General features: G+C 45.0%; 1 protein-coding gene across 4 annotated transcripts; it reads right to left on the bottom strand.

Annotated features, from left to right (window-relative positions):
• LOC311130029 (HEAT repeat-containing protein 1-like) lies at positions 1 to 10654 on the bottom strand. Of its 4 annotated transcripts, none has more exons than XM_084162640.1 (12): positions 10598 to 10644; positions 7162 to 7378; positions 4841 to 4958; positions 4643 to 4745; positions 4220 to 4346; positions 3574 to 3777; positions 3260 to 3384; positions 2800 to 2852; positions 2533 to 2655; positions 2015 to 2309; positions 1536 to 1732; positions 1 to 812 (listed from the first exon to the last, which is right to left on the bottom strand). In XM_084162640.1, exons 4-7 carry the CDS (start codon positions 4687 to 4689, stop codon positions 3346 to 3348), a joined length of 417 nt encoding a protein of 138 aa, XP_084018766.1. In that variant the 5' UTR covers positions 4690 to 4745; positions 4841 to 4958; positions 7162 to 7378; positions 10598 to 10644; the 3' UTR covers positions 1 to 812; positions 1536 to 1732; positions 2015 to 2309; positions 2533 to 2655; positions 2800 to 2852; positions 3260 to 3345. The 4 variants fall into 4 exon arrangements, with proteins under 4 accessions (XP_084018766.1, XP_084018767.1, XP_084018765.1 ...); XM_084162641.1 differs by lacking the exon at positions 10598 to 10644 and adding an exon at positions 10238 to 10405; XM_084162639.1 differs by having other exon boundaries at positions 5 to 1732; positions 10598 to 10654.
• Positions 10655 to 10811: the final 157 nt, after the last annotated feature.

The following is a 10811-nucleotide window of genomic DNA, read 5'->3' as shown; positions in this document are numbered from 1 at the left end:
CAATGTAGAATCAGAAAATATTTATTAGGCCAAACATTACTGTTGTATACAGTAGCATACAACAAAACCATAAACATATGTAAACCAAAAGTATATTCTTTAGAATTCGTCCACATCACAAGATAAGTTCTCTCTTGCCAAACATCGAGGGAAGTATCTCCTAGCATGGCGTATCCAACCTTGGACAGAGGCAACCTCTATGTCCCCACATGCGTCCTCCATTGCCTGGAGAAGCGGCATGCGGGCATAGGGTTGGCGATCATACACTTTCCAGCACCAGGTTGAGAAGAATTCCTTTATGGGATTTAGAAAAGGTGAATATGGGGGTAGGTACAAAACTACAAATTGTGGATGGGTGGCAAACCAGTTTTGGACCAGAACAGCCCGGTTAAAACTAACATCGTCCCATATCACCACAAATCTAGCAGGCTCCTGATCTGGATCAGGGACAAGCATTGTGTAAATTGCATCCAGAAAAGTGAGCATATGGCCGGTGTTGTACGGACCCAGTGTGGCATTGTGATGGAGGACCCCGTTTTGAGTGATGGCAGCACACATAGTTATATTACCCCCACGCTGTCCAGGGACATTGGTAATTGCCCTCTGTCCTATTACATTTCTTCCGCGGCGCCTGGTTTTGGTGAGGTTGAAGCCAACCTCATCCACATAAATAAATTCATGGCGAATTACATGGGCATCCATCTCCAATACTCTCTGTAACAGACAAAATGCGATGCGATGCTGTCCGACAGGCAGTAGAAGGTCAGCAGGCGGTCCTTGGGTGCGCTCTCCGTCTTGCCCCAATCAAAGATCTGCATCGGAAACAAACAGAGTTTATAATCATGGCTCTAGGAAATAAAAGTAGCAGTTACACTGTGAGCTATGGCTGTTGGGAATCAGCTTACTGTGAAAGAAAAAACATGGAGCATACATAACAACTAAGGTAGTTGGGATCATAAGGCCTCTAATTTTGAAGAACAGCGGCCTGAAGGTGACTTAATAGAATTATAATAATATGCCATTTAGCAGACGCTTTTATCCAAAGCGACTTACAGTCATTTGTGCATACATTTTTACGTATGGGTGGTCCCGGGGATCGAACCCACTACCCTTGCTCTACCAATTGAGCTACAGAGGACCAATGCCAGGAGACAGACAGCTTCATGACCAAGGCCAAGAGACAGTCAATCACATAGCCCTCAATCTCCTTAGTCTTCTACCCTACAAAACAAACACAGCAGTCAAAAACAAAGCGAGTGTCTTTCGGACAAACGGTCATCAATTCATGGGACAATTCATGGGACAGAGAGACAGACCTAGCAGTGTTGGGCCCGGAAGTGCAAATAAATCAGGAAGAAGGAGGTGAGCTCTGATTGGTGGGAGGTCGGCTGATCCTTCTCCATGTGACCAATGTTCTCTTTCAAGATGCCCATCAGGGGACCAAGCTGGAGGAGGCACACTCATAATTGCACCAATTCAATACATGACCACACAGTGTGAACATGTTAGCCATTATTTATTTACTCCATTCTTACATATCACACAGGCTACTGCAAGTTAGGCACCACATGCCTGTTTGGAGTCCACCATCTTGCTGTAGCACTTGGTGAGGTTCGGCAGCAGGACCCTGGGGGGGAACCTTGGTGGCCACGGTGGTCCTGAGGGAGGCCAGTCACACGGCCAGCTGTGGGGTGGTGGTGGCCTTCTCTGCCACCCGCGTCAGTCGAGCCACCTGGGGGACACATTACACTGTTACACCGGCATATCATTTCAGTATAACATGTTCCCTTAGACGCATGTTAAAAAACAGATTATGTTTGTGTATGGGAGAGTAGACACCAACAGTAACTAGTATACCTAGGGTGTATTATGTGTCAATATTTTGGGGTCAAAACCTGACAAAGTTCTATCCAAGTGTTTGTAGAAAAATATGAGTAATTGAGCTACCAAATGCATTGGTCTGTGAACTATGCTGCCTGTATCTACTGTAAACACAGAAATGTAGTCTGTGTACCTGGGTAGTTGTGGGATGGCGAGGGCCTTCAGAGTGCTGGCCACCTCAGCCATACACAGCAGGCCACTGCCAATCACGTTCTTCTCCTCCTCCGGTGACACCATTATCTCCACGGCCCGGTTCAGCACCGGTACAAGACTCCTGATGGTCCGAGCCAAAACTGCGGCACAGCAGCTTGAGGCTGTAGAGGGCCGTCTGCCTGTTGATGGCCTTCTCCTCCTCTTCCATGACCTTGCCGTGATCCCTGGCCAACGATGGCCAGCAGGTCACCGGTCAGGTCCAGAAGCACTGTCACCTGGGGTGAGAGGTCAAAGTTCAGGACTACCCCCAACTATGCAAAACCCACCCACACAGAATTTCTTCCTCCTGCCACTGGGTGCTCTGCTGCAGCTTGCTGTTGAGCAGCCCCATGGTCCTCCGCTTCACAGGTTTTTCTTAAATATTGTCACAACCTTGGTTAGCTTTATTTTCTATGACTGAGTAGAGAACAAGTCTCTCCATTTCTGAGGCAGACTTACTTTGTCCAGGACATTGTAAGCCTTATTGAGCAGGGCTCTACAGAACTTGGCAGTTGGTTTGTCAGTGTTCTCCTCCACACAGGGAGCCACAGTGTGGATGTAGCATGGATCTCCTCCAGAAGACTAGACATCAGAACAAAAATGTGTTATAGGGATCTCTTATAAGATGTGTTTTTTTATTGTACCATCAAACAAATTGAAAACACCATTTCAAATCACCAATTCCTTGCACGACACATACGTTTTGTTAGTCTAAATGAGCCTCACCTTTGCTGTAGTTTCTGCAGAGAATCCTCCACGATGTCGCCGCACTCAGCCACCTGGAACACACACACACACACACACACGACATTAAACATTCAACTTGAGTTAGCCCCAGATCATACAGTTACATAGCCTTTTAACAGATCTGTTTATGCCGTCTTGTCAATAGTTGACAAGGTGTTTACCAGATCTGTTTATGCCGTCTTGCCAATAGTTGACAAGGTGTTTACCAGATCTGTTTATGCCGTCTTGCCAATAGTTGACAAGGTGTTTACCAGATCTGTTTATGCCTCTTCACAGGTCCTGTATAAAACATCAATGGAGTATGGTGTAAAAAACCTGGTTCCCAAAGAGCACCTGTCTTGATGTCAGCGTTATTCAGATCCACACAGCACTCCTATCCTTTTTGGAATGGCCTTCACAACGGAGACAAAATGCATCGCAGGTTTGTTGAGTTTCTCACCGTCCTCTTTGTTGCGGGGCAGCTCCATACTTCAGGATCTTGATGAGAGAGGTGAACTGATCCTCCACCTCAAACTCACAGCACACTTAGATCCAGAACTCCACATCCCTCGCCAACCTAGCATCCTGAGAAGAGACAGACAAACAATGGCAGCTTAAAGCATTTCCTTAAGATTGAGTAAAAAATGATTGCAAACTCCAAAGACACTTGTCAATAGAGGTCATAGACCTACCTATGAACACTTTAGAAGTGGTATATTCCATTGTGTTGATATTTCAGTCAGTTATTTCAGTCAGGCTTTTCTCATGGCCTACCTCGTCTGTGGAGTGCTGCTTGAACGGGAGCAGCAGTAGGACCCAGAGGAAGCAGGCGGGCCCCACGGTGGTCACCAGCTGGGACAGGATGGGCAGGCGGCGGTGCTCGGGCACATGGGGCAGTGCGTCGGCGAACACGTGCACGAGGCGCGTCACCACTGCCACCATGTGAGTGGTTGACTCGCCGTCGCCACTCTCATTGGCCTAGAGACAAGCATAACAGTACAGACATTTTAATGGAAAGTAAAGAGAAACTCAGCAACCACGCCAAACCAGTGTGCAGGTTGCACACAAAACACACAAAAAAACATCCTTCAAGAAACTGACAACATTTGATGTCATATCACCTGTGATGAATGTCCTAGAGCTGAAATAACCAAGAGCCACTGAACGCGACCCTCAGCTTTGGATCTCTAGTTTGATCTAGCATCCTTCCTTGTCCCAGAAGCTAACATTATCAACTGGGGGGGTTTACGAGAATGCAGAAGACATTTGTTTTTGATTGGCATTTACCACACACATATCATGCCAACCAAAACTCCACATGACATATTATTAATATTCATAGTTTATTAGATGAGTGGAAGTGAGACAATGGACAGGTCGTAGCTATTCTCCATCACTGACCGCTAGTTGGTTGACTCACCTTGATGAGGGCAGGGATGACCGTCAGGACTCTTGTTGATGACCTGAAAGCTGTAGGTGTCGTCCAGACGCATGATGTTGGCACCCATGAACGTGTAGATGGGCTTAATGTTGTGCAGGACTTTCTCCTGGAAAAGGATTGGGGGGGGGGGGGGTCAAAAGTAATTGGGAGCACACTTTAGACTGGAAAAAGGTTTCTAATGGCTGAGAAATGGTTCTGTTATGGTTGAGAGACTGGTTCTGTGATGGCTGAGAGATGGTTGCGGGTTCGATTCCCACGGGGACAAGTATGAAAAATGTATGCACTCACTACTGTAAGTCGCTCTGGATAAGAGCGTCTGCTAAATGACTAAAATGTAATGGTTCTGTGATTTCTGAGAGATGGTTCTGTGAAGGTTGTGTGATGACTGTGTACAGTACTCACAGGGAAGATGCCAGAAGGAGCAGGGCATGATGGTGGGTCTGGGGCATGTCGGACACCCTCACACACTGCACCACAAGCTCCACGTTGAACTCATCCAGAACATCTGTGTGTGGAGGACAAACATAGTCAGTCACAGACACACACACCCTAAAAGCCTGGGGGGGTGCTCCTGGGCTAAAACAGGGTCTGTCTCCTCACCTTTGCTGACGGGTCTCTGTCGGGGGAGAGCTTCTGGCAGACGTTGAGAAGACCGCTGAGGATGAGCTGCTTGGTGTACTCTAGGTCGCCTTGCTCCACGGTGGACGTCTCCAGACACCTGAGCGGCCAGACAGGAACATCACTTGGTCTACGTCCCAACATCCATCGTAGTATTCTAAATGGTATGCTAGTGTAGGTAATTGGACACATGGTTGGCCTAGCTCAGGCCAAGGCACTGAGAGACAGTGTTGCTGTTTGAACCTAAGAGAGGAGGCTGAAGAGAGCAGGAAACAGCATCTGAAGACTCTGCAACTACTTATGCTGCAGCAGCTCCAGGATTTGGGCTCCCGAGTGGCGCAGCGGTCTAAGGCACTGCATCTCAGTGCTTGAGGCGTCACTACAGACCCCCTGGTTCGATTCCAGGCTGTATCACAACCGGCCGTGACTGGGAGTCCCATAGGGCGACGCACAATTGGCCCAGCGACGTCCGTGTTTGGCCGGTGTAGGCTGTCATTGTAAATAAGAATTTGTTCTTAACTGACTTGCCTCGTTAAATAAAGGTTAAATAAATAAAGGATGAGAGTCACCCTCTGTTAGGACACAGCGCCCTCTTCCAGAACAAAAGCAAAGGACCTTGTGAAGATGCTGAAGGAAACAGGTACAAAAGTATCTATATCCACAGTAAAACGAGTCCTATATCGACGTAACCTGAAAGGCCGCTCAACAAGGAAGAAGCCACTGCTCCAAAACCGCCATAAAAAAGCCAGACTACGGTTTGCAACTGCACATGGGGACAAAGATCGTACTTTTTGGAGAAATGTCCTCTGGTCTGATGAAACAAAAATAGAACTGTTTGGCTATAATGACCATCGTTATGTTTGGAGGAAAAAGGGGGTAGCTTGCAAGCCGAAGAACAGATTTTTACATTTACATTTTTAGTGATTTAGCAGACGCTCTCATCCAGAGCGACTTACAGGAGCAATTAGGGTTAAGTTCCTTGCTCAAGGGCACAGACAGATTTTTCACCTAGTCGGCTCGGGGATTAGAACCAGCGACCTTTCGGTTACTGGCACAACGCTCTTAACCACTAAGCTACCTGCCGCCCCACCATCCCAACCGTGAAGCACGGGGGTAGCAGCATCATGCTGTGGGGGTGCTTTGCTGCAGGAGGGACTGGTGCACTTCACAAAATAGATGGCATCATGAGGAAGGAAGATTTGGTGGATATATTGAAGCAACATCTCAAGACATCAGTCAGGAAGTTAAAGCTTGGTCGCAAATGGGTCTTCCAAATGGACAATGACCCCAAGCATACTTCCAAAGTTGTGGCAAAATGGCTTAAGGACAACAAAGTCAAGGTATTGGAGTGGCCATCACAAAGCCATGACCTCAATCCTATAGAAAATGTGTGGGCAGAACTGAAAAAGCGTGTGCTAGCAAGGAGGCCTACAAACCTGACTCAGTTACACCAGCTCTGTCAGGAGGAATGGGCCAAAATTCACCCAACTTATTGTGGGAAGCTAGTGGAAGGCTACCCGAAATTGTTTGACCCAAGTTAAGCAATTTAAAGACAATGCTACCAAATACTAATTGAGTGTATATAAACTTCTGACCCACTGGGAATGTGATGAAATAAATCAAAGCTGAAATAAATCACTCTCTACTATTATTCTGACAATTCACATTCTTAAAATAAAGTGGTGATCCTAACTGACGTAAGACAGGGAAATTTTACTAGGATTAAATGTCAGGAATTGTTGAAAAACATAGTTTAAATGTATTTGGCTAAGGTGTATGTAAACTTCCGACTTCAACTGTAAATTTTACGCAAGGGTGGTCCCGGGAATCGAGCCCACAATCCTGACGTTGCAAGCACCATGCTCTATCAACTGAGCCATACAGGACCATTGATGACATGCTGATTATGTAATCAAAAATAACAACAAATCTGTCAACTTCCAATAGTTGTTATGTTCATAAATCATAGCTTCTATAACAATTACCTGAAGCCCCTGCAGCCAATTCCATCAGTTAGTGGGGCCCTTTACTTGATGAGCTGAATGACTCTGACAAACACTAGTCTCGTAATAGGGCACGGCACAGGCAAGTTTATCAGTGGATGTGAGGATTACAGGAAAGAAATACCAATAGACAAAATATCAAGCTATTTTCAGTTTTTACGTTAAGCATGCATAGCAGTGAGACAACTTCAGTTCTCAGAAGTACTAAATACAACACCTCCGACAAGTTATCCATCAAATGTAAACATATCAATAATGGATAGGGGGACAGTGTAGGTAGACTATGAGGGGGTGGGGTACCTGTGTACAAGCCACTCTCTGCACTTCTGGGCAGGCTTGAGCAGGAAGTATGGGGACAGCCGTGTGAGAAACAGTGAGATGCCTGCATCCAGTTTCTCGTTGACCTCCTTGGACTGGACACCATGCTCCAGGCCCGCTGAGGCTTGGCTGAAGAGGGTCTCCTGGAACTCACTGAATGCAGGCTCGATGCCCAGGAGTTCCTCCAGCCCTGTGCACCCTGGGAACATGCAGGAGAAAAGACAGTGGTAAGGAAGACCAAGACATTAACAGTAAACATCAAGTTACAACATTCTTCTTCTGTGAATTTTATGGCAGACTACAACCCAAAAAGGTGTATTGCTGCCACCAACTGGACAGGATAGGTAAAAAAAAACAAGGTAAAATAAAACCCATACGTGATAGGGAAAACTAACTTAATCCAGCCAAAATAAAACAGTAAAAAAACATTGACAAAACCAAAAAAAACACTGTCGTTCCTTCAAATCTCCCTATCTCCCATCTCAGGCTCTATGACCTGAGAGGGTGATACAGCTTGTGACAATACTCTATGCAACTCCTCCGCCAAGAAGTCTTTCAGTTCCAGGAACCGTTCCGCCGCATCCACAACGATATATACACTACCGGTCAAAAGTTTTAGAACACCTACTCATTCAAGGGTTTTTCTTTATTTTACTGTTTTCTACATTGTAGAATAATAGTGAAGACATCAAAACTATTAAATAACACATTTGGAATCATGTAGTAACCAAAAAAGTGCTATTCTTCAAATAGCCACCCTTTGCCTTGATGACAGCTTTTCACACTCTTGGCATTCTCTCAACCAGCTTCACCTGAAATGCTTTTCCAATAGTCTTGAAGGAGTTCCCACATATGCTGAGCACTTGTTGGCTGCTTTTCCTTTACTCTGCAGTCCGACTCATCCCAAACCATCTCAATTGGGTTGAGGTCGGGGGATGTGGAGGCCAGGACTCATGGGCGGCGCACAATTGGCCCAGCGTCGTCCAGGGTAGGGGAGGGAATGGCCGGCAGGGATGTAGGGATGTAGCTCAGTTGATAGAGCATGGCGTTTGCAACGCCAGGGTTGTGGGTTCGATTCCCACGGGGGGCCAGTATAAAAAAAAAAATGTATTCACTAACTGTAAGTCGCTCTGGATAAGAGCGTCTGCTAAATGACAAAAATGTAAATGTAAAATGTAGGTCATCTGATGCAGCACTCCATCAATCTCCTTCTTGGTAAAATAGCCCTTACACAGCCTGGAGGTGTGTTGGGTCATTGTCCTGTTGAAAAACAAATGATAGTCCCACTAAGCCCAAACCAGATGGGACGGCGTATCGCTGCAGAATGCTGTGGTAGCCATGCTGGTTAAGTGTGCCTTGAATTCTAAATAAATCACTGACAGTGTCACCAGCAAAGCACCCCCACACCATAACACCTCCTCCATGCTTTACGGTGGGAAATACACATGCAGAGATCATCCGTTTACCCACACCGCGTCTCACAATGACACGGCGGTTGGAACTAAAAATCTCAAATTTGGACTCCAGACCAAAGGACAAATTTCCACCGGTCTAATGTCCATTGCTCGTGTTTCTTGGCCCAAGCAAGTCTCTTCTTTGCAGTGGTTTCTTTGCAGTAATTCGATCATGAAGGCCTGATTCACAGTCTCCTCTGAACAGTTGATGTTGAGATGTGTCTGTTACTTAAACGCTGTGAAGCATTTATTTGGGCTACAATTTCTGAGGCTGGTACCTCTAATGAACTGATCCTCTGCAGCAGAGGTAACTCTGGGTCTTCCATTCCTGTGGTGGTCCTCATGAGAGCCAGTTTCATCATAGCGCTTCATGGTTTTAGCGACTGCACTTGAAGAAACTTTCAAAGTCCTTGAAATGTTCCGGATTGACTGACCTTCATGTCTTAAAGTAATGATGGACTGTCGTTTCTCTTTGCTTATTGGAGCTGTTCTTGCCATAATATGGACTTGGCCTTTTACCAAATAGAGCTATCTTCTGTATACCTTGTCACAACACAACTGATTGTCTCAAACACACTAAGAAGGAAAGAAGTTCCACAAATTAACTTTTAAGGCACAGCTGTTAATTGAAATGCATTCCAGGTGACTACCTCATGAAGCTGGTTGAGAGAATGCCAAGAGTGTGCAAAGCTGTCATCAAGGCAAAGGAATCTCAAATATAAAATATATTTTGATTTGTTTAACACTTTTTTGGTTACTACATGATTCCATATGTGTTATTTCATAGTTTTGATGTCTTCACTATTATTCTACAATGTAGAAAATAGTAAAAAGTAAGAAAAACCCTTGAATGAGTAGGTGTTCTAAAACGTTTGGCCGGTAGTGTATTTTCCTGGACTTCCTCTCCACCTTGGCAGTGCCATTAATCACCATAGCTATAAAGGCCTCCTTCTTAAGCTTTAACATTTCTTAGTCCTGCTGTTGAACGGCAACCCCTGCAGCCTTCAGTGAAGGCCTATCCACCACCATGGACTAAGGAGCACCACTCAAACAACCCTTTTAACAGCCGCTGCATTTGAAATGCTCTGGACAGCCCTGACTTAGGCCACCTCATTCTCTTTCACCCACATTGGGCATTTCAAAGACGTGGCTTCATTTTTCCCACCACAATTCCAACATGTCACATTTTCATCACTTTTAAAACCACATATGTTCTTTTCCACAACTTGGACATCTCGGCTTCTCCTTTCTGCAAACACTTGAAACATGTCCAAAAGCTTTACAGTGGTCACACAGCATTGGTCTAGGAACAAATGCTCTGACTTTGTAGTTTATATATCCCAACTGCACTTGAGTAGGGAGAGACGCCATATCAAAAAAAAAAAACAGACTTCACTTTTTCTTCATTCACCACACGATTCATCCGACGATCATCAACCACTCTGCAACAACGCCAGATATTACTCCCTTGAGGGGTGCCCTGTTCCGAAGAGACACATCAAACTTCTCAAATCGGGTTTGACGCAAAACACGTTCCTTCTGAGCCTCAAAATAACAAAAAATCAAATGCCTCTCGTAAAGCTCACAGCATTCACTTTACACACCACTTTGGATATCTCAAATGGTTTCTTCAAAATTGGTATTCCAGTCAGCTGCTCCTCATTAATAAAACGTACTCCTACAAGATAATTAGTGGCATTCTCATCACTGTATGCTCCGTTTTCTATTGTTTTGGACAATATTCCTATTCTCCTTGATTCCCCCTGATTATATTCACGCTCCACATCAGCGTCCACTTCCGCCATCTTTCTAGCCAGCTGCTAGCTTATAAACGTCCAGCTTTGACAACAGTAGTTATTCGCTACTACATTACTCGGGCCATTCTTCTGTAGATTTAAAAACACAACATAGGAGCGATATAGCTAAAACATTATTATTGTAAAGTTAGTTGTTATTGTAGCTACCTCGTTTCTGCACTCCTATTTACCACGTGCGATTTCTTTCGAATTCTAAATAAAAATACTTTCAAATTCTGATGGTATTTTATTTCCGGTTCACGAAATGTACTTCAAAATAAAAGTGGCCAAACCACAACCCTTCTCTATTTCTTAAGTTAAAAAAGTATATATATATATACTGTATTCAATGTAGTGAAAATACACAGCAGTCATTTTAGAT

This window comes from Coregonus lavaretus (genome assembly GCF_964263955.1).
Source record: "Coregonus lavaretus genome assembly, chromosome: 1".
Lineage (NCBI taxonomy): Eukaryota > Metazoa > Chordata > Actinopteri > Salmoniformes > Salmonidae > Coregonus > Coregonus lavaretus.
This window is presented reverse-complemented; position numbering and strand designations above follow the sequence as displayed.